The following is a 23,634-nucleotide window of genomic DNA, read 5'->3' on the forward strand; positions in this document are numbered from 1 at the left end:
GAAAGATTCAAGTTTCATCAGTACATTCCTATAATGGTGCATGAGCTCGAAGATGATGAATTTTCAAATATCACACACCTGACACAATGAAACTAACTAAAATAATTTTTCATGTTTTTTTTCTATCGCAGGCCCATTAAGATAACGAACATGCTTTTGTTCGTATAGGTCACATATACCAATGTTTAAGAACTGTTTTACAAGATTTTTTCATGACAACTTCCTGGTAGGTAAAATCACCATTTTCGGCAAATAACATGTTTTTAGCAATTTTCCATTAACTGTTCAGCACATTCATGCATCCAACTTCTTTTGGTTAAAAATGCTGCGGATACGTATCTCCAAAACCAAATTTTACGATTTTGTCTTAACAAGGACATAACAAAGCGAGCGGAATTTTTGAAATTGTACCACTCGGGAACTAAAACTCAGTTTAATTTCGCGCAGCAAAGCATGTTGTTGGGCTAGTTGTTTCATATTCATACTTAAAACTGCGCATTCGGACGGGACAAGGAAAAGAAGACACTGTGCCCGTCCTGTGTCTTCTTTTCCTTGTCCCGTCCGAATCCGCAGTTTTAAGTATTAATTTCGCGCGTTCGCATGGCGCTGCGAATTTGTGGAGATTTTCTCTAACCACACATCCACCGTAGGAGCGCATAATATTTATCGCAGAACTGTGATAACTGTCCCCATGGGTAAGTAGCTTTTTGAGTTCACTATCTTTGTACAATTTCTTGCGGGATAATTTTAATAAAATATTATTTCTAGATGTTTCTTGAGACAACGGGCGCCCTGCAGAAGCCCATGTATTGTTTGCAGGCGAGAGTTGTTATTGGGCAAAACTCTAATGTGAACTAATTATGACAAGTAGGAAATAACCCAGCCCGTGTTATATGCAGTAGTTTCATTAGAATGGTTGCCCACCCTGCATCTGCCGGGTACTACTGAGTTAGTCCAAAAAATATTTTGCAAGTGACTGCGTACTACTTCGCATGACCTGCTGTTTAGAATAAAACAATCAGCACAAGCTGGCGTGGCCAGTTTTTACGTTGGCGTGTTTTATTAATGCATGCTTGTGCATTTCTTATGTCGCCACGACCTAAATGAAAGCTCCAAACTAGCATTCATGATTTTGGATTAAGGCGAGATGACAGAAAGGAAACAAAAGTTCAACTTTTGAGCTTTTTATTTTCTTGCGGCATTACTAAGACATGCATCAAGTACCACTTCAAATTTTCTGTGTAATAAGCAAAGTCTCGCAAACTAAGCATGTACATAAACATGACTTCAATGATTTTGTGCTGAGATTGTCACCTTTATTTCTTTCAATATGCACTGTGCGATCTCTTGTAGACAAGAAGTAGCACAGAGTATACCGGAAGCCTAGACTTCTTACGTGAAGAGGTAACATATATTTTGCCAGCGGCAATAGCGTAAATTTTCCTAAATGGGCAGCCACAAAGGAGATCTTGTCGTCTGGACAGTCTAGCATCCAAGAGGTCTTGGCATAGTTTCTCTACAGACAGTGTAGTTTTGCCATTGAATACACTTCAAATCCTTCAATTCTCTCAGGCCAATGGCATGCTGAAAAGCAAATAAACGAAATTACATGACAGCATGAAAACATCTTAAAAGACCTACTAAGAAAAATGCAAACGTTTGTTGTATGCAGGTCTTATAGAAGAAGAAAAGCCCTAATCTGTGTTAGTTAATACATTTTGGCCCAAAGCAGTTCGAAATTTGACATGAAACGGAAGATAAAAAAAAGAGACCGCGGCACTGGAAGCAAGCCAGTACACAAGTGGGATACAGGATACAGGATGAAAACAGGATACAAGCAAATATTGAGTTGCTGATGTTTGTGGCAGACTGTTTTTGGAGTAAGAATAAAGCTGTTGCTTTCTTTAATGATAACGAAAGAAAAAAATGGGCGGACGATTACGGTAATTCTAAATCATATATTTAGGATAAGGTCTAACTGCAGCGTTTTAGCGGCGAAGCCAAACAGCTGATGATTCAGCGGCGCACACCTCTGCATGCTGGCGTCGGTGGCGCTGAGGCCCCGCTCAGGCACCACTCCTTTCGTCTCAAAAAGTGATCGCGCCATTTCTGTTATCCATTCACGATGCTTATTTTGACATTTTTGTGCTTTTCGTGCTTAACCTTTTCTTATCGGCTTATGATGCTTTTGAAGCCCTTGGGTCTAAAAGTAGTAACTCCTATAGGAATGCGATCAGGCGAGTAGCCCTTGAAGAACTAACCTGCAGCATGGCAGGATAACGCTTTAGCTTTGCCTATTTTTTTTTTCGGTAAGTGAGAGCTTGTTCTAAAAATGGCGCAAATAAACAGCTTCTAAACAACACCCGTCAGTTATATTTCTAAAGTCGGCGTACCAGTATACGGGGACCTCAGCTGTGCCTAGCATATGGGAAGCGTATCGGGAAAACAGAGTGGCTGGTCGCTCATAGATTACATAACAGTTCACAATTGAAGAGCGACATGGTTTTCGTGAAGAGCGGCATAGTTTTCGTGAATAGGTATCTCAAATAGTGTCGTGAATACCACATTCCCGATCGCTTATCGCCATGCAAATGAACGGTCACCTTGAGTTGTTGTATTGAAGAACTGCATGACTATACAAACTTTGCGCGATAAGCAAGGACGAAATAAAACGGAGAAAGCAAACCCTAATTGACAATTTTAAAACAATGGCTGCCCATCTGCTGCTTTTGTTGGAAATGTCGACGGAAGACGACAGTCAAATGGCGCCCCTGGCAAGTAAATGCCTCCCTTTTCTTTCCGGCTCACCTATCATGCTGTTCTTCTCCCGTCTCGTGCCTCGCGAAATAATACGCAAAAGGTTTGCTCAAGTCAATTTAAATTTACCCCGTTTCACTGCTCTGAGTCTCATGCCTCGATGCCAGCGCTGCCATACGGCAGCGACAGGTGTGAATAGAGGCACCATACTACATCGTTTATAGAACCAAACTGCCCTACTCCACGACTGTTCCAAGCAGACCGTGAAACCTATCTAGTGGAACCTTTCGTTGCTGTTGCCGTTTGATTTCTTAAATGCTGCTAAGAGCTATAGTAGCGCGGGCAACAGCAGGTGACGATTTTCTTAGGTTAATGAAGTATTTGATTTGCTATCGCAAAAACCAAATATTTGTGAATGGCTTATTAAAAGAACACTGCAAATATCACTTACGTAATGATTTTCTGCCTTATATTTGCCTAATGTCTCCTTTTCGTTCAACAATGTTGACAAGTGTGAACACTAACACCGTACTTAGACGCTTAGATTTGGGAGTGAGTGTATAAGAATATTGCGCAGTTTCTACTTCACAATTTGCGGGTGGCTGAATCGAGCCACAGACAGGCAGAGAGACATACAGACAGACAAGAATTTCTGCCTTTAACTAGCCCAACAATGACTATCATCTTCTAAAAAATTGTTATTAGGTTTTGTAGCCATAAGGTAGTTCAGGCAGCGCATATGCCTCTGCTTGACAATGTAACTGATTTGCAATGAGGCCTGTGAAATGGTACGCCATTTTTTCTAACAAGTTAAAATGCCATCAGAGACGTTTATCATGTGTACTATGCCACAAAAAAACTTCAAAATAAAGTATTATTTGGCTCAAAATGATTTTATCGCTTTTATAAGCTTTTGCAGAAGGAGCGCATTAGGCTTATTGACCTATTCTCTGAAAATCAAAATGAAGAAGACAAAATCAGCCAGGTTCACATGCAGCACCGTATTTTGAACTTCCAAAATACAGCTGCCGGAGTGTGCTATATTTTCTTGCAGAAAGTTTGTTGCAAGTTTTATCGCAACTCCATTTGTATGGAAGCACATGAAACGTCTTTAGATAATCCTGCCCTGCTGCATGTATTGTAATGGTATACACTTCATTGGAGAATTTCGTAGAACGCAACTTAGGCACCATCTTAGCTCTGTGTACGGCATCGGAAGTAACGTCGCGTTGTATTCTGTTAAACCTTCTCTATTTCACTTCCCATTGTGGTCGAATAACCATTGTTTCGGTTTAGGCATCTTGCCGGCCATTTTATAAAATGTCAGTTCTATCTACGACGAACAAGCAATCGCGTGAGACCATATCGAGATTTGGTCATCTGGCTGCCGCAGTCGCATGTAGTACCAAGACGAAATGTACAACTAGGGAGCATCATTCGTTGGGAAGGGTACGTGCTATAGTGACGTCAAAATTCCAAAATTCCGTTTTACTGAACCGGCCAGTGAAAGCCACGAATGCACAGTCTCTGCGCCACTACTTCGACTAATATATTATCAGCATTGCAGTTCAATTGATGCACATTGGCGTATTGTTTGTTTGCATAAAAGAGCACCGTAAATATGTCTAGACATTGCGCAAAAAAGTGTCGGCTATAGTTTTTGTTTTGCAATATGCCTGCGCTCTCTTGTTTTGTAATGGAAAATATTTGTAGTTTGAAATACCGGCATCGAAATATTATCAAATGTGAACTCTACGAGGAATCATCCCTTGTCGTGCCTTCTGAGTGCCTGCCTCCATGCCGTTATTTGGGCTGTGTGCGTTGAAGATGTCACAGACAGATGATCAATCAACAAAAAATAATGATGATGGTCATTGGTGTTTGGTGGTGCAAAGCAACTAGGCGAAGAGTGCCAGCGACAAAGTTACAGTGATATAAAATAAAATTCAAAGTATTTTAGTACCAGTAGAGGTGAAACGTAACAAGAGACATGAAGATGGCCGCTCCTTAGGGTCCGGATGATTATGCGTCATGTCAAAGCAACTCTAAAATTTGATCTCTGCGAGAGACTTAACACGTTTAATTCGGTCGAGGGCAAAAAGTATGATCCGTGCAGTTTAAACCTTCTCCTCTACAATTCAGGCACATGTTTGTGTGTTGTTGGCCACGTTGTTGTTGTGCACGTAATTAGGCTGCGAAGGACACATAGGCCCACTTTATACCTACTCCGCAAAGGTCTCGAAAACCCCGTGAGCAATTATAAGAGCGTCAGATATCTGTGGCCTATCCATAACATTGCTAAGGCAACTTCGGTGTGTCTATTCAGTCAGTCATTTGCGTATTGTCCTAAGTGTCCTAACTTCTAGCTGCACTGTCCGCACAATTAAGAAAATCATTTCTTACTGGCAACACAGTGCCTACAATATTAAATATAATGGGTTCCTGGACTTAAAGCGATTGACGGCAATAAAGAGGCCCACAAAATCGCAATGGAACGACTTCGTATTCATTGCGAGCAAGACTTTAAAATTCGCTCATTCAGGTGAGGAGGCTGACATGGACGCAAAGGACGGCGCCGCTTTATTGAAGGCCCAGCTGGAGGCCGTTATTTTAAACAGAGTTCCGGAGGACTCCAACCCGTTGCCTCCCAGATTCAACCATTGGACAACCGTGCGGCTAATACATATAAGAATGGCCAAGGCGCTTGCGCCTAGTGCGGCTCATCACTGCGGGCGGGGCAACTCGTACAGAACTTCCAACTGCGAGAAATGTGGGACCGATGCCTTGTGCAGTGTGCGACATCTCTTGTGAAAATATTCTGCACTCAGTATTTATACAGAACGTTGCCTAAAGAAACTAGGACAGCTACGACCAGCAGACTTTGTGTCAATCCACTTGGAGCTCCACCGCATAGGAAGCACCTGCTGGACACTCTGCTTATTTCGATCAAACAAACCTGAGTTGAGGACTGATTTTAGCTGCCTTATATAGGGGCGAAGCCGGTTAGGGGCTGGGGCAGTTGGCGTTTCCTGACATCGCCATCGCAAGCGTCGTCTCATGCAGTCACGGCACTAAAACACCGCGGAACCCGTTTACGTCTTGCGCTAGAACGTAACGCGTATAAAAAAACACTGGGTCACTAGGTCTCGCGCTGGAGCGCTTCGTAACGCCTACTAAAAAACACCGTGATACCCGTTTACGCCTTGTGCTCGAGAGCTTCGTGTCTCAAAGACAAGATACTTACATGGGAGCTGTATACCTATACCCCCCAACGGTTTCAACTAAGTTGGCAAAAAAAGCAAAGGCGCCAGGAATACACTTAACACTGCATGCTTCGCCCCTTCCCAGGTTTCATGTTTGTGGATGTGGCCGGGGATTTTTCTTCCTGTTCTCCTCACTCCGTACTTGCTATCCCTTTTCCGACTCTTGAGAGGGGCCTCTTGTCATGTCAAGGAGACTTCTGCATCTCTCTCACTCTTAGGGGAAGCCCCTTATGTCGTTGTCGTAATCGTCGTCTCATGTAGTGGCGGCACAATAATAACACAGGGAAATAATTTACGCCTCGCGCTAGAACGTAACACGTTCTCAGAAAACACCGGTGCACTCGTTAACTCCTCGCACTGGAACGATTCGTAACGCGCACTGAAGAAACACCACCACACTCGTTTACGCTTCGCGCTAGAACGCTTCGTGCTTCAAGGGCACGACCTTTACAGCAAAGCTGCATACGGCTACGACCCAACGGTTTCATCTCCGTTGGCAAAAACTCAAGCCGCCAAGGATATGTTTATACACTGCATGCTCCACTCCTCCTCAGGTTCCACATCAGTGGAGATGGCCCGTGCCTTCATTAATAATAATTATAATAATTATAAATGTTACATATTTATTTCAATTGCTTGGGGTGAAATGTTTTTCGTACAAAGCGATTCTACGCTTTTGTCATCATTGGGTGGTATTTATCACGTTCCAAAACACATTTGTGTCGACATCTTGGGCAAGGTACTGCTCTGACACCTATGGAGATAAATGTCGCCGGGCATTACTTATCGATTTAATTTCACAAAAATCTGCTTAATTTTTTCAGAACAACGGCAGCGATAAAAGGTTTAAGCCTGTTCCTGGTTTGCAGTATTTTCCTGCGCCTGGGTGCTGCCAAAATTCTTGGAAGATGAAAAAAATGAGAAATACGTTGCCAAGGTTCCCCCTCTGTTCCTGTGAGTTTTGAAAGCATTTTAAAAAGACGAATTAAGCGGTACAACAGGAAAAACCCCACCCCCACGAATATGGCTAAAACCTAAAATTACACATTGTTACAAGGGCATTAAAGGGTACTAGAAAACTCTATGTAAGTAATGGAACTTTTCCACATAGCTCACGATTAATTTTTTCAAGTGCCCTTCTAATACGTTACGCCGACCACGATCTACTATAACAAATAGGGAAGTTCCTTGCGAAAGGAGTTTGTAACGTGCGTTATTGTAAGACTCTGGGCAGCACGACCAGTGCTAGAATAACAAGGCTTCAAGCATCAGTGCGGAATATCGACAAGCACGAAAAAAAAAACAGATTAGAGCTGTGGAAAAACCTACTGCGAGACAGTTTACAATGAATGAAACCTGCGATATAATTTACTGCCTGGTTTACTGTGCACCTGTTCAAGCTATTATTGATGTTATTTTATATCCAGTACTCTGTGTATCATTGTGGCGGTGCAAGCAAGATGTGACATTACCCCATGGGTACCACCCGCATCTGGAACTCCTTTGTGTTAGGTTATTTTTTTCTTAGGGTTTCCCTCGAATGATTAGCGCCCAGCTGGCGGGGGGAAAAGTATTCTTTCGCACATTTCTGTTGCCGTCCTTTCGGCTACATTGGATGCGGGAAAGTTCGCAATGAACGTCTGAACACTGTCGTGCCTTAGGCTACAGCGCTTCGTCAAGCACCTAAATGTTATTTCACGGGTGTTTTTTTAGCCTAGGATTAAAAAAGAGAACAAAAAAAGCCAACATCTGCTTGGTAACTTTTGCACGCAGCAATGCTGAATGACAAATTCAGTTCTGTGCGCCATCCAAAAGAGAAAAAGAGTATTTGGTTTGTGGTTGTATTCGCCACAACAAATTATACGAAAGCATAATGCCTTATCCTTCTGTCTTCAGCTTACCAGTTGTGAAGGCTTCCAACTAGGCTTTTGTGGCAAATCATGGTAAAATTGGGTGAATGTGTTTTGTTTGGCAATGGTCTTGCTTTTGTTGAAAATGATGCCTCTGTTTAGTTTCTGCTTCTGCTTTTATGAGGTTTGCAACCATCAGGTAACGTGTCGGACTGAGCGACGAAAACAAAACCACTTACCATGCATAGAGTGCCAGCCGGGTACATTCCGTACTCTAGTTCCGTCTGGCTGCCTTCTTTAAAGCAAAGGTAACCACAGCCAAGTTGGCTCCTTCCTTCAGGTTCCTGTCAAAACACGGGTGATCACTTCAAAGACCGCTTTGTAGAAATATCCATCTTTTGAATGCGTGGTAATTACTAATTACACATTGGGAAAACCATATCTCCGTAGAGCGATAAGTTACTTGGCGACATTATCCTCGAGTAAGCTGAAGCCGCTTGTACTCAATGTACGCATCTGCTCAGGGGGTATCTTAAATATTTTTATATTAAATAGTGGTTCTATTGACAATAGGCTAGCTCCTAATAGCTGTATTTTTTATTGTGGCGCGGAAGTATGTGAGAAAAAAGGGCCTGAAGTTTTTGTCGATTTTTTGCCAGGATATTCGTATCTGCATTGGCTTTGTAAGGAGCCAGAATTCACTGGCAATATCTCGCAACGATTCCCATAGAAAAATAATGAAATAAAATGGTTGCTTGAAAGAGTTCAAAACAGTTTTGTTGCGCTCAAGAAAAAAAAGTTGTTCACTCCTTCTGCTACGTAGAATAAGAATGTGGGAAACTGCTAGAAGTAGCGTTCTATCCTGGTGGTGTTTTCACAACAAGCCGCTAATTTCCGCTCTCTGCCAATTATATTATATACGATGATTTATAACACCATGAGAAGTGCGAAGGAGTCGGACTCTCATTTCCCCAGATAAATTTAGTTGGGAACCACATAGCATCTCTGAAGTCCAGAACCCGAGAGAAAACCACAGTGTATGCCACCAGGTGCAGTTATTGTCGTTTTTGTACAACAGCTACTGTTCATGCAGGTAGTAGCTGTATTTCTTTCAGCGTAATGCAGACTTGTGAACGAAATTTCGCAATTTTTCAGCCTCAGGAAATTTAAAGGCATCATATAAGCTACAATGGGTTGAGATTGGTATACAGAACTTCAAGTGTAACTTAGTTATCATATTGGTTTGATTCTGTTTCTTAAAAAAACTAATAAATTTCGCAGGTACCAGCACTAAGAACAAGCTTCCATTTATGTATAGTATCGCCGAAATATCCTCCGCAGAACATGTTACTACAAGCATCAGGTATCCGTATGAATTTTTCTAATCAGTCTATTACACCGTTCAGGACGATTTGGTTGCTAATCCCGCATAAAGCTGTTGCGCAAGATTTGTGCGCTTGAGGAGGGCTAGATTGGTACACTGCTGTCTGATGACATCACATAAGTAATGTTTCCGAACCTACCGTCATGTGTGTCAGTAACGTCGTGGAAATCTATCCGCTGAGTTAATCAAAAGTTCGGGATACGAGGGACTTCAGTGCAAAAACTACAGCGTGCAATGTCTTTCATTGTAAACGCTTGGTGTTAAAGTAGTATTAGTTTAAGCTTCTGGATTTGGCCTCAGGAACTAGGAAAAAAAGTAGCCGGAGGGGGGGGGGGCGAGAGTAGCACTTCAGCTTCCTGATAGCTGAAGTCGTTGCCAATATCGGCTATGCAGTTTCGGTTGGCTGTTCTCTATGCACAAGGCGTTCTACGTGATGACTGCGCAGCGCACGTTGCTGTACCACCGACTTAACGAACGTGCACTTTTGTATGCAGTCAATATATACTGAAAGTGTGTCGCATTTATGTAATAAAAATCCAGGAAAGAGAGCAACCCGTCACAACAATGCTAACAGACATGATTATAGAAGATGTTAAGATGAAACGTCGAGGGCATACCCGATATTTGTAACGACGTCAGAGCTACCAACATATGCACAAAAACCTCACGCCTACGGTCAAATAACATCGTAACTGCAGGTTGTCTACATATAGCATGGGATAACAACGGCTTAACGGGCCTAACATGCTGCGAAAATGCGAATTACTGGGTTGACAAAGTTAACCCACCGATCATATTGTGTCCCGGTGTTTATACTTAGACGTAATAAAAGAGTACGTAGAAGTATTTAAAGGCGTTATGCCAGCTCAAATTGAAAGGGCTTTTTTGGCTTTCTATTTTCCCAGTATAACTCACTAACTTACCTTGTTAATTGCCTTTTGTGGGTCTTTGCATCCATACGGGATATCACGCTTAACGCATTTCTTTCCTTTACAGAACCCTTTTTGCCAGTGGAACTCAAGCTGGTATCCATACGCCGCAACCTGTAAAAGATTTTACCACTGTCAGCCCAAATGTGTAAAAACAGTGTGCCCTAAGCGATGTTTAAGAAACAAAATTGAATAAAGTAATCTCCAGAAATGTGCGTGAAACACTCGAACTGCCATGAAAAGCAGCCTTTTTTTACCAAATATAAGCGTTAGTGAAATTATACTATAGACGAAAGCACAAACAGGGTGCAAATGAGGGACGGCAATCATAGCCACGCGTAACCACACTTAAACACTCCAGCTTGACGTCAGCAAGATTTACCGTCTTGCTTCACAGAGGTAGTGCAACAGATTTATAATAAATATAAGTGAAAATTTTACTGGTAATGTGTGTTTTTCTCACGTGCACCATAGCGCAGCTTTTACATCGAAGGAACGATAATCATACCTGGTCTAATTTTTTTTTGTAAACTCACACTCAATATTTTTTTGTTGAAAGGAGGCTTGCGCAAAGAATGCTGCGGAGTAGAGAAAGGGAACCACGCGCGTATGCGAATACCTGTCGTCAGGCCTAGCCTCACCCTGGGTTTAAAAGTTGTCAGGACGTACCACGAGTATAACGTTGTTTGCAACTTCCTAATTTACACTTTCAGGTTCACCGAAAGTTTGCCCCCCAAAGACGTTACACCGAATGATGGTGTCGGGGGACTATAGAAGGACTGGCTCCTCTGGCGATCTTTCATTAGCTCCATGGCACTAGCAATTCCTTGAATGTGGTCAGGTACTTCACGTTTTCTCGAACGGCATATTGAGGAGGAGCTTTTGGTTTGATTTTCACGCGCCCCTTTTTCACTGGCGTTTGCCTTGTGGTCTGGGTTCCACGATGCGGACTTCAACAGGGCTTTTTTCTTGACAGGTTCGAGCTTCGATACCTACTTGCCAGCTCTGCGCCCTACTTTCGTCCCATTTTTCGTTATCGCGTTTTCAACTGCATTCGAATTCTGCAACTACAACTACTTCCACTGCTTTATTTGTGAGTGTTCGGAGAGACCCTAGGTTTTAGGTTTCCTTCGATGAACTGAAACAGCCGTTTCACCGCCAAATATTGAAGTTGTGAAAGTCGTAATTCTGCCGTCTCCTTTCCATTAGGAACATGACACTAGTGGACTTACATACCAGACATATGACCATTTCTTAACCGTACACGTTAAATCTGTTTACACAACTGGAAACTCGGTGCTGTTCTTTTCTGTGTTTGCCATGGCCACCTTCCAGTGGACAGCGTGACGTCTACGTCCAGTTGACATCTACTTTTCTCTTATTCGGCTGAAGCCATCAGCCGTAACGTAGTGTTTTTTATCCAGGATGTTCCCTGCCACGCTGTCGAGTTGCAGACTACCAACGGCGAAATACGGGAACCCCAAGACTTTTAACATGATGGGGTTTTCACGAGCCTGTCCTCGTATTGTCACCTTTATTCGCTGGTGCCGAATAACCGTTGATAGCTTCGGGCAGCCCAATGTTACCAGAGAAACCTCTTCCGGGCCGAGAATAGTGGATTTTACGACCTTACACACATACCAGCAAATGAAATTACGCTGTCTGTCGGCGTCTACATGTGCTCGCACTAGAAGCGTCACCAAACACCTTCTGCCCAGGCACGTGCGGTCTGAAGTATCCCGGATGTTGTTCCTCCTTAGGGGCCAATGGTAGCCGTCATAAAAGTAAGGGCACGCTCTTCGACTTTTACCTGAGGCGTCAATTCGGTGATGGTGTGGTAAGGCGAATATAATACGTTGCATAGAGAGGTTAGGTGACTCACGTCAAGTTGCCAGAAGCTCTACAATGTCCAGCCAACTGATAGCGTAAGCCGAAGCGAAAGCTGCCGCGAGCATCGCGCGGGGTCGTCCTCTTTTCCGTCACCGCCAGGTTGACCGGGCTCTCCGCCAACTTGTGACCACGGCTGTCGCACAAAATACGGTGCGGTGTGTCTTCCCGTGTGTCTTTCGATTTAGAAATTCTATTAATTCCTTCAACTGGCAAACTCGTCGTTAATGTATCGTTGATTCATCCGTTGGCACTTGGCCCATCTTTTCCGCCTTTTACCGATTCATCAAGGTCAAGACATCGGGCGGGCTTCGGGAGAGCACACGGATTAGGGCCGCGGTATATTCCTCTCGCGAGACTCCAAAGGCTTTCATGGAGATGAAGCGAGAGTGAACCTTGTCTTTTAGTTTTCGGAACCTGCCCATCGCTATTGAGCTATGTATCCGGTTCAACGCCAAGAGGTAATAGATGTGCTTGTTGATGAGTAAGTCTGGCAGAACGAATCGCTCAGCGAGGGTGCTCATCGCGATATCGTAGTTTGCGTCTACAAGCCGGATGACCTGGATGGCTCGCCTAACATCACCAATCAAGTACCTTAATATGATTGATTGTTGGTCATTAAGGGTAACAGAGTGGATCCCTAGAGAAGGCAAGAGTTGCAGGGGGCGGCGTAAAGTTAAATGAGCAGATGAGATCAAGACGTTTGCGGGGATAAATTGATCGTAGTTAGCACAGGACTGGGATAATTGGAGATCCATGGGAGAGGCATTGGGGCTGCAGTGGGCGTAGATAGGTTGGCGATGATGATGATAGTGATGATTAAATAGGTTACAATTTAAAACGTGCTCCCTCCCAAGGTTTTCCTCGCAGTATTTGAGTAGTGTACCGCGGAAAGGTTTGTACAAAGATATGATTGATGTGTGTCTGCCTGTTCCGGTTTATTGTCAGTTATATGCAGTGGGTTCAGGAAAAGATGTTCTAGAAAGAGTGAAGCGAATGCCAGTACGTTGATCTTTTAAATCTTTCTTCTTTAAACTTCATAGCGGCACGCTAACGGTAAAACCCTGGCTTCAGAAAAAAGGACTATATGTACACCCATGAACACTTAACTGTAGATTATGCCAAAAGCTGGAAACAATTAAGCACATCTGGACTGTTGGGATGCGGTGTTGCACTGGGGCATCCTCCAACAAACCCTGAAAAAACACTTACCATTAACGCCTTATGGTATTCGCTTTTTGCACGTAAACAATGATGGAGGCGTGCCCTATGATATGTTCATGGCACTTAGTCTGCATTCTATGTGGAAAACTCGCATGGCGGTTCAAAATGCCGAAGAGGATGCTCGCTCAGTGCGACAGTACTTCACTGAAAGCGTTGCTTATATAAGAGAAGTTGATCGAGCCATGCCGGAAGAACCTGAATGGTTACCCATTCTGGATGTTCTAGTGCAATTTAAGATGTTTTAAGCCACTCCCTTTAGCCGATTGGTGGCTGGAGCTACTAATTTGTGTACTGAGAGTGCGTGTTGTCGCCAAGCAGGCAATAAAGAAAAAAATTCCAAGCGTGCTATCGCTAGATAGCGCGTTCTTTTCTTTCCTTTTTTTTCTTCCCAACCTAATCACGTTGGCAAAAAAAAAAACATTTTCAGTGTAAAAACATACATGACCATTTACAAAGTACAGCGCTCAAAGAAAACATGAAAGCAGTTCCACTCAATGTGGAAGCTGTCAGAAGTGCAGAGCAATGATGCACCATAATGGGCTGCAGCGCCATTATCCGCTCACTGCTACATTTCAAATTTCCTGCCTTCGCGGTGCTCGCGTGCTCTGTGCCTGAAACTGTGCCAGTATAAGTTCTGTTCTTTTTGCGCTTGCTTTAATTTCATATGATGGAGCTCTTTTCGGTGATTTAGAACGCGTAATTTTTTTTCTTGCGCGGCTGGAGCCTCTATGCGTCATTTCGAACGCGCCATTTCTTTTTTGCACGGCCGCTTTTTTCGCTTACTCTCGTAAAAACCAGCCCAACGAGCGTTCTAAGTAAAGGAACCCGGGGCTACCGGTTATATACACTGATTTTGCCTGAAATGTACCTACAGTTTGCTTTGCGCTAAATGACGGGGATATGTATGACAAGCGCCAGCGGTTCACGAGGTTTGAATGGTTAGGACCATTTAAACCGCGTGGTTTTCTAAGCCTCGACGCTACACGCTGACCACGGTAGAGAAGGCTCTTCTTGCGTCCGTTATCTCGCTTCGCCGCCTGATTCCTGCAGTCGCATCGACCGTTAGGGAGCTAGGACGGCAAGGCGAGTCCTTAAAGTGCTCTGCACACCCAAAATAAAAAAAGAAGAAAGCACGTGGTGGGGTACAAAAAGGACAGATTCTAGGTGTCTTGAAGCAGAAAAAAAATTAAAAATACATAAGAGGGAGACAGGACACGGCAGCAGCAAGAAAATGTTGAAAACAGTCGTAAAATCTAACCTTATTGCGAAAATAGAGTGTCGCCAGTTGCCGGAAAGTTTTTTCAGCCAAGACCAGCCGCGGTGGCTCAGTGGCCAAGGCGTTGCGCTGCTGAGCGCGAGGTCGCGGGTTCGATTCCCGGCCGTGGCGACCACTTTTCTGTGGGAGGCGAAAAGCAAAAACGCCCGTGTGTACGAGATTTCGGCGCACGTTAAAGATCCCCAGTGGTCAAAATATATCCGGAGCCCTCCACTACGGCACACCTCATCGCCTGCGTTGCATCGGTGCGTTAAAATCTACAATCAATCAATCAATCAATCAATCAGTCGATATTTTCAGCCAAGCATGGGCCCTAGATAAAGAGGGATGTAAGACTCACACGTCCTTGGCCGCGGGTAGACATATCATATGCAAAAAACCCTTGCTTTTTTACTTTCATTTAGTTTGCGACTTTGTTGACCATTACTCTGTAACGCCGATGCTGTATGACGCGATAAAGGGTATAGTGTTTTCGCGTTAATAAATATTTCATCACCCTATTTCCCCATGAGCCGCTCAGAAGTGGTCCGGCTCTCTGGTGAGCTTGGATCCAAGAGACTAGCTTCAGCGACCGGATTTGCCCTCATGACCGATGAATGGAAGGACCGTTAATTGTCGGACGGTGCGCTACCCGCACAAGGACAATACTTGCATAGTTGCGCCTACATCAAGTTTACTGCTCTTCCTCCTCCTCCTAAAAAGTTGAATACGTAAGGTGATGAATTGTAAGTAAAAGTTATTTCCAACCAAAGTTATTTATTTATTTCGTAGAATATTATGCACCCCTCAAAGTCCCCAACATAGCTATGCCTGTGCAAGCTGATTTTTGATTGATTCAAAACAGGCGGGCAATAAAGCGGTATAAATCACTTTTTTATATTGTTGCGGCGTGCGTGCAATGTACACAAATAGATAGCACTAATTACAGCAAATTTCCTCGAGGTAGAGCAATAATATTGGAAGGTACGTACCTGGCACTCCACTTGTTCAACGTCCTGGAATATAAAAAAGTTGCGGTCAGAAAAATAATTGCTTTATCTAGTAAACTCGCGCAAATATTGAGAGTACAAAGCAGCATTTCTTTCGGTTCAGAATTTAAAACATACAAAGAACACAAATATATTTATTGAACAGCTTTAGAAATTACCATAATTTATACCGTTCATTATTCTTGTTATAACACAGAGAGACGCCTTGATGTTGATATTCCAATGATATCGTTACCATGAACTAAGTAATCGAGGAAGCCTACGCTTTGCCTTTTCACGTGGAGTGGGACAGGTTTAACTTACTCGGCGATCACAAAGAGTCTATAGCTTATCCGGCACTCATCTACAGCAGCGCCTTCATTACGCGCGCCTCACGAGCAAGAGCGCGGTTAGCGGTTGTTACAAGTTATGCTCTGGTAGGCACGACGACGACCCGGAAGCAGAGGCCAGCAGCTATGGCACGGGAAGCGGGCTCGAGAAGTAATCATCGTCATCTTAGGAAACAGGCTAACCGCTCGAAGGTCACCAGCGAGCCGCTACTCTTCTAACCCGAATTTGCTTGCTGGTATTGAACAAATAGGTGTAACGAGGATGCGAGGACTACCCAGTTAAAGGGCCGTAACGATCAGACAAGCTCATTGGAGAGGGCGCCTCGGAAAAGAACAGTGCACCGGGCCACCTCCTGCAAGAGCAGCGCGTGCGCGTACCAGGCATCCGCATGGACCTCCGTATCTTAACTACAAGGACATTGAACGAGACCAAGGCCACAATGCAAAGGACCTCACTACCGGGTGGTCAGGTGAGTGGATAACTAAATAAAGTTAAAACCCTATCTAATGAAGTCAGCGGAGACCACAAATTAGTTCGTTATATCAGGAACTTCGTAAAATTAGGGCTGTCATTTTTAAACGAGTTAATTCCATGAATTCTGTCTTAAGGGAGGCGCATTCCGGCAGCTACACTGACACCGTATTTGCGGCACCCGCTGCGCTCGCATGCCGATAGATTAGCATTGACCTAAACGTCGATAGGGGAAAAAATTGCACTATCTTCCCACGTGGGAACCCTGAGGGGATGCAACGCCGTGGAGTAGTAGCGTGTTAATTGGTTGTTAAAGTAGAGACACGTGTAGTAGCGTATTAAATGTCTTCTTTATTTATTGAGTAGTGGGGAACGTTTTGCGGCTTCTCGTTCTCGAAGCGGATTCAAAGCAAGGAATCCGCTGTTCGGCGCTGGCGTTTTGAAGCGTTGTCACGTTGCCAAACGCCATCTCAATCAGATACTCGCCGCTGGCGTTTCAAAGCGGCTTCTCGTTCTCGAAGCGAGAAATCCGGTGCTCGACGCTGCCGTTTACGTTCGGCGTCGCGAGCTCTCCTCTGTGTGGCCTTGTCTTCGGAGGTGCTCGCGGTTCTGACAGTGTGCTGGCTGGCGCTAGTTGAAGTTGTGCCAGCCAGTTCGCTGACGGAATCGTTGGCGTCCATTTCCAGACATCAGACGGCGCAGTACCGAAGAAGCAACTGAGCGGAGCGCAGACGGTGTTTATTTGCAGAGCAGAGGGAGTGGAGAGGAGGAACAGCGCACATGCGCGTGATTAGACAGCTGGTGTGCAGAGGGGAGAGGTGGAGCAGCGCGCGCTATCGCGCAGTGTTGCCGGTGTCTTCCTGAGCCGGCACAAGACGAGCCGAGCAGCGAGGAGGAGAGCGGCGTTATCACAGTTGGCGTGGAGAGGGAGCGAGGAGGAGAGGTGCGAACGCCGTACGACGGAAGGTCGACTATGTTGTGTTGTTTTACGTCTTTATTTCACTTAAATTGCCCCTGGGGGGCTGCTGTGAAATGGAAAAAAAAGACCCTTAAGGGTATCAAAAATGAAGAAACGAGGTTCTCGGCAGTTGCGGATCGGGGGCCCACGGCGCCATTGTCCATTGCGGAGGTCTTCTGGTGTGCCCCTCAGGCGGTATGCCCGAGGGCAAGGAGCCTGGCGCCAGTGGGCGGAGCAGCTGGATCCAGAAGGAACTCGTCCAATGCCCGCCAGAGCTCGACGGCGGTCGCAATTGGGGTAGATGAGTCCGGGCAGGCCTAAGCTCGAAGGGAGGTCGGGCGTACCTCGGGCCGCAGAGTGGCGAGGGCTCGAGTCCGGTGCAGCGAGTAGAGCGGACAGGCCCAAAGCAGATGATCCAGGTCCGCTTGAACTAGGCACGTATCACATGAGCCCAAGCTGTGGCGGAATGAACCAGCGTTTTGGGGTCTACGGAAACACTGCAGTAGGAATGGGGTGAAGAGTGTGCCAGACTGGACTTGGCGGATAGTGACTTGCTGCCGACGACTGAAGACATGGCCAGGAAGAGGAGGGATGCCCAAAGGGTTGTGGGCGCTCGTTAAGTATTCACGGCGATACTTCTTAGCTTGAACGATGGCTTCTTTCGGGTCGTAACTTGTTGGTGGCGTCTCTGTTTCGTGCTGGATGTCGTCCTCCGAACTAGGGCGTCCCGATTGCGCGGATTGGAGTAGAGCGCGCGCTAGTCGGTTTTCCTTTTCGTTACCCGGTATGCCCCAGTGTCCAGGTGTACAGTGAACTGTGAAGGCGTGGCCCAAGGTGTGGAGCCCGCTGATGAACTGACGAAAGTGGCTGACTACAGTGGGCGTGTGCCAAGCGTTGTCACATGCCCTGTACGCTTCCTGTGAGTCCGTAAAGACATGATAGATGTGCTTCAGACTACTGTCTTCTGAACTGCGCTGAAAGCTCAGGTGCTTCATTAAATCCAATATGGCGTGAAGTTCTGTCCCGGAGTTGTGTCCCGGTTCTTTTGTGATGTGAAGTTTGCGTCCTTGTTATGTGCCGTCCTCATTAACCCACGCTGTGGCGAAGTTAAGAAGGTGCATGATAGATGCCGCATCGGTATAGAAGACGCCACTTTTTTCGCCTCCGGGGGAGTGGTCTTTTAGACAACGAAGCCACTTTCCGTGACATTTTGCGTATGCTCGTCTTCTGGCTGCTTGAACATTTCCCATGTTCCGCGGTAACGGCTTGGCATCTGTCAGGGAAATGCATTCCCATGGCGGTGACTCTTGAGGTAATGGGGGAAGTACACTGACGTTGTGTCCAAGTCTCGCCAGTGTGTCCCTCCCCGCTGATGTCGACTGCAACCGTGCGACTTGCGCGTGCATTTGTACCTCGATGAGATCCGAAACAGTATTTATCATGCTGTAGCTGTTGAGGGCATTTATGGGAATGTATCTCGGCAGGCCGGTTGCAATCCTGCGAGCTTCGTTGTTGAGGCGCTCTAGGGTCAGTAGTTGCGTTTTCGTAAGGGAAAGATACGGTTCCCCGTACAGTATTCGCGAGTGGATGAACGCTTGGATGAAGTAGCGCAGTTCTCGTTCTTTTACTCCCCGCGCTCGATTTGTGATCCGGCGGAAGATGTGCGTGACCTGCTTTATTGTTCTCATTATGCGTGCCTGCCACGTGTTGGATGTGCATGCCTCGTCCAAAAACATTCCGAGAATGCGGATTACGGCTTTCCGCTGTACTGAACTCTGTCGAAGTTGTAACTGGATCGCCTCTTTCTCCGCAGTCTTCGATTTCGAACGCCTGCCTCCATGTATAACGACAAATTCTGTCTTTTCGGGGGCTGTTGACAGGCCGACTTTGTTTGTATAGACGTCACTGGCGTCTAGGGCGGCTAGGAGGGCTGTTAAAATCGTGAGCCGAAAGGGGAACGTTCCAGTGAACGCAAGCCAGATCGTTCGTTAGCTTCCGAGCTAGGTGGCGGACAACACGAGCAGAACCTGAAGAACCACCTGCATGTCTCATAGAACATTATTTGCATGATTTTTGTGCTCATAGTGTGGCTTTGAAAATTGTGATTGGGTAATATTAAAAAGCAATATTATGGGGGAAAAGGTCAACAGGTCTTAATGGTATGTGCATTATAGAAACAAAATCCCAAAGAGCATGGCACGTTACAATGAAAGTTTTATATACAATGAGCACAGGTGCTTTTTCTCGGACAGAGCCAAACTTTAGCGACATAATTACGTCACTGTGTGGCGTTTTATTTGGTATGTTTCGGCAAAGCACCAAAATAATCAGCATATCACCCTGTTATTTCAAGGACGTAGAGCCCTATTGACTAATTTTATTCAGGTTTTCAGAGGGTTCTTGAGACTATTTTGATTGGAATACTTGGGTTGGATGGTTGTGTGCAGGTTCCATACGCCGGTTGATGGCGATGATTCTTGCGGTTACCTCGTCATTGACAGCTCTTTTAAACCAGGCTGACTTTTCCAAGCAGTTGCGCACAAAAAGGAAATCGACCAATACTACAATTTTGTTACATGATTTCAAACTTCTCAGTGAAGAGATGTCTCCTCTAATACAAACTTATTGGCAGTATTTGTATGTAAAAGTAAGCGTTGAGGTGATTAGCGCTTGCAAGCCGCCGTACAAGAATATTAGAAATGGATTCTGCCAAACTTTCCAAAACACTGTCACCTTTTTCTTCCAGTCTGGAACCGTTTGTAGACGCAATATTCATCAGCTGGCAGGAGTCTGCACCGCTTGATTTGCCCGTCGCACGAGATCCACTTTTCGTTTCTGCTTTGCTTTCGTGGTGATTTCTTTAAACCGTCTGAAGAATGCGTTATGAGTTAATTTATGCAAATGAGAAATAGCCCGGCAATAGCCGCTACAATGCTCTAATGACGTCATGCGGGCGCTCAAGGAATGTCAGACAAAAATATTTTTGAGCAAGTTGATAAGTTATCTGACAGGCTGAAAGCAGCAGTTTTCGGCTGTGGGATTTTGTGGCCCCAAATTCGCTGTACACCATATGTTTGTTGAGTTCGTGCTGAAAGGATTTACGATTTAACAAAAGTTGAAGAAAATGTTGCAGGGTCTTTTTAAAAGTGCTGAGTTCGGATTACTAATTTTTGTTCAGAAGAGATGTAGAAATTTAGGATGTATCACATGAGATTTGCAACATTCGTTCAGTAGAGAAAAAAGCAACAATGTTTTAAGAACATTGCTTTGCACGAAATGACATTTCCTTTTGAAATTTCAATTGTCAGCTTGATGTAGCGATATTTAAGAAGAGCTTAATTATAAGTCGCAATATTCTGAAGTGCGATTTTTTAGTAATTGTTGCCCGCCTAGAAAGTCCTCGTTTGTAGCCATCTAAGACCACATCATGCACGGGTCCTACCCTATTAGAAAATGGAATGTCGCTGTGGATTATTTCGTGAATACCTGATTTCTTGTCTTTTACTGAAACAGAAATATATCTCGGCAAGTTATTGGTATCTAGAGAAACAACGCCTCTTCAGGAGACAGAGCACCGTTAGGTTTTACTAAACTTCCGCCGGACGTTTTAATAAGCTGGTGAGAAAGAAGGCCATTGGCCCGTTTGATGTCGGCATTTGAGGTAGACATTATGTCTGAGGTAGAAATTTCCTAAAGTATGATCTTAAAGCCGATTAGATACACAAAAATGGCAAATTTTGAAGAGTAAATCAGCAAAAAATTTAAAATGATTGCAGGTAAAAAACCCATACATATTATGACATTTTTGAAGAGAGAAAGCTGAAAATGTAATCAAACACAACAATATAACGTCGTGTGTGTAGCTGTCGACCCAACCAAAAACACTGATTTTCTGAGAGCAATTCGAAAGTTAAAAGTTCTCAAAGCACTTACAGTGTTGTGCTCGCACTGCTTATCCGAGAGCCCCTTTAATCGCTGGAGTGATTCATCATCAGGTACACTCGTTGGATCCGGGTCCACAAAAGGTAGTTCTTGAAAATTTATTATTCATCACAATATTAGAACATACACTAATAACACACAGCGCTCGTAAGCTGTCGGAACTAGCATGGTAATCCTAGTTAGGCGAATGCATGATGCAAGAGCGATATACTTGCACAGCGTATTCTTAGTTCGCGCGTAGCCAAACGTAAAGCTTTACTTTCTACCAAGGTTGACATATGACGTTATGTATATCTATCTATCTATCTATCTATCTATCTATCTATCTATCTATCTATCTATCTATCTATCTATCTATCTATCTATCTATCTATCTATCTATCTATCTATCTATCTATCTATCTATCTATCTATCTATCTATCTATCTATCTATCTATCTATCTATCTATCTATCTATCTATCTATCTATCTATCTATCTATCTATCTATCTATCTATCTATCTATCTATCTATCTATCTATCTATCTATCTATCTATATATATATATATATATATATGTATATATTTGAACAAGGTAAAAGAACGATTGTTGCCAACGTTTTAGCAAAGAGACTTGCTTTCGTCAGCGTCTCTTTGCTGAAACGTTGGCAACAATCGTGCTTTAACCTTGTTCAAACTTGTCTTTTCTTGTGTTCTCTCCCACCTTCAAGGTTCAACTGCTCCCTGGATTATATGTATGTATACATATATATATATATAAATATATATATATATATATATATATATATATATATATATATATATATATATATATATATATATATATATATATATATATATATATATATATATATATATATATATATATATATATATATATATATATATATATATATATATATATATATATATAGAAAATAAGGGTTGGCAGTCCAAAAACCCTGGAAAGCAAAGGGGAAGTTTTGGTTGGTCACAGAAACATATTGAACAATTTTTTGAGTCGAAAGAAGGTGGTGAAAAAATACCCGGAGGGTGGGATCCTAACCAACGACCTCCAGAATACCGGTCTGGTGCGATAACCACTACGCTACCGGCGGGGCTCTTCCCCCCCACCTTTTCGGGTATTTATGCTAAGGTATTTTTATTTCCTGCACTTGGGGGTGGTCGCCAGCGCCACTCGGACAACTCGGGATGAAGGGGACCTTCTTTTTAACCCCCGGGGCGTGACTCGAGTGTCACGGCCCGAGTGACACTGGCTACCACCCCCAAGTGCATGAAACAAAAATACCTTCACATAAATGCCCGACAAGGTGGTGGGGAAACAGCCCCGCCAGTTGCGTAGTGGTTATCGCACCAGACCGGTATTCTGGAGGTCGTGGGTTCGGATCCCACCCGGCGGGCATTTTTTCACCACTTTCTTTCTGACTCAAAAAATTCTTCATCTGTTTGTATGACCCACCACAACCCCCCCCCTTTGCTTTCAGAGGTTTTCTTGACTGCCAAGCGTTATTTTCTGTCATATATATATATATATATATATATATATATATATATATATATATATATATATATAAATATATATATATATATATATATATATATATATATATATATATATATATATCTATATATATATATATATAGATATATATATATATTATAAGAGGGTTTTCAGGCTTTATTCCTCAGCCGCACCAGCAGCAGCGGTAGCACCGAAGCACCAAGTCGCGCTGACCAGCAAGTCGAGACGGAGAGCCAACGAGACGAGACTTCTTCTTCGTCCCAGCGATGGCGATCGGACATCCACGAGTTGGTGCCTCTTCCATGTGTGGCTTCTGTGTCACATACCCACGTATTGCGAATGACCAGTGCTGTCCATGCTCCTACATTATTTAAACGAGTATGGTGTTGGCGATGGTCTTCCTTACAATTGCCCCCGGGAACGAAAGAGCCATCCTGGCGACTCAGGGAGATGAAACTACGACGGGGTCAATGTAAGGCTTGAGGCGCTGAACATGGACTATATCTTTGCCGCGGCAACGCTGATCGGGCGACGGAGTGAGAGGCTCAACCACATAATTTACTGGAGACGTCCGCTTCACGATGCGGTAGGGACCCTGGTAGCGCGAAAGCAGTTTACTGCTCAAGCCTGGCGACGACACTGGAACCCACAGCCAGACAAGCGACCCTGGTGAGTAGGTAGGAGCGGGAGTCGTTTCGTCGTGGTGCGACTTCTGACGCTGCTGATCTTCCGTAGTTAACGATCGGGCCAACTGACGACACTCTTCGGCGTGCTTGGCAACGTCGGAGATGGGCGTGCACTCTGACTCATCGGGCCGATATTGAAGTATGGTGTCCAGTGTGCATGAAGGC

The 23,634-nt window shown here is 44.3% G+C and overlaps 1 protein-coding gene across 2 annotated transcripts in view; it reads right to left on the bottom strand.

Moving 5' to 3' along the window:
- Positions 1–1,228: 1,228 nt before the first annotated feature.
- Positions 1,229–23,634, bottom strand: part of LOC144137646 (uncharacterized) — a 60,820-nt gene continuing 38,414 nt past the window's right edge. Inside the window, exons 4-8 of one of the 2 annotated variants that reach the window (XM_077669585.1) lie at positions 21,252–21,349; positions 15,542–15,565; positions 10,178–10,297; positions 8,110–8,214; positions 1,229–1,584 (exon numbers count right to left, since the gene is read on the bottom strand). In XM_077669585.1, coding sequence (XP_077525711.1) covers positions 1,486–1,584; positions 8,110–8,214; positions 10,178–10,297; positions 15,542–15,565; positions 21,252–21,349 — 446 coding nt within the window. In that variant the 3' untranslated portion in view covers positions 1,229–1,485. The remainder of the gene's footprint in view (positions 1,585–8,109; positions 8,215–10,177; positions 10,298–15,541; positions 15,566–21,251; positions 21,350–23,634) is intronic. The other variant, XM_077669586.1, reaches the window with a different exon arrangement.

The sequence above is a fragment of the Haemaphysalis longicornis genome, unplaced genomic scaffold (genome assembly GCF_048455015.1).
Source record: "Haemaphysalis longicornis isolate Haplotype H1 unplaced genomic scaffold, Haemaphysalis longicornis Haplotype H1 scaffold_43, whole genome shotgun sequence".
In the NCBI taxonomy this organism is placed as follows: domain Eukaryota; kingdom Metazoa; phylum Arthropoda; class Arachnida; order Ixodida; family Ixodidae; genus Haemaphysalis; species Haemaphysalis longicornis.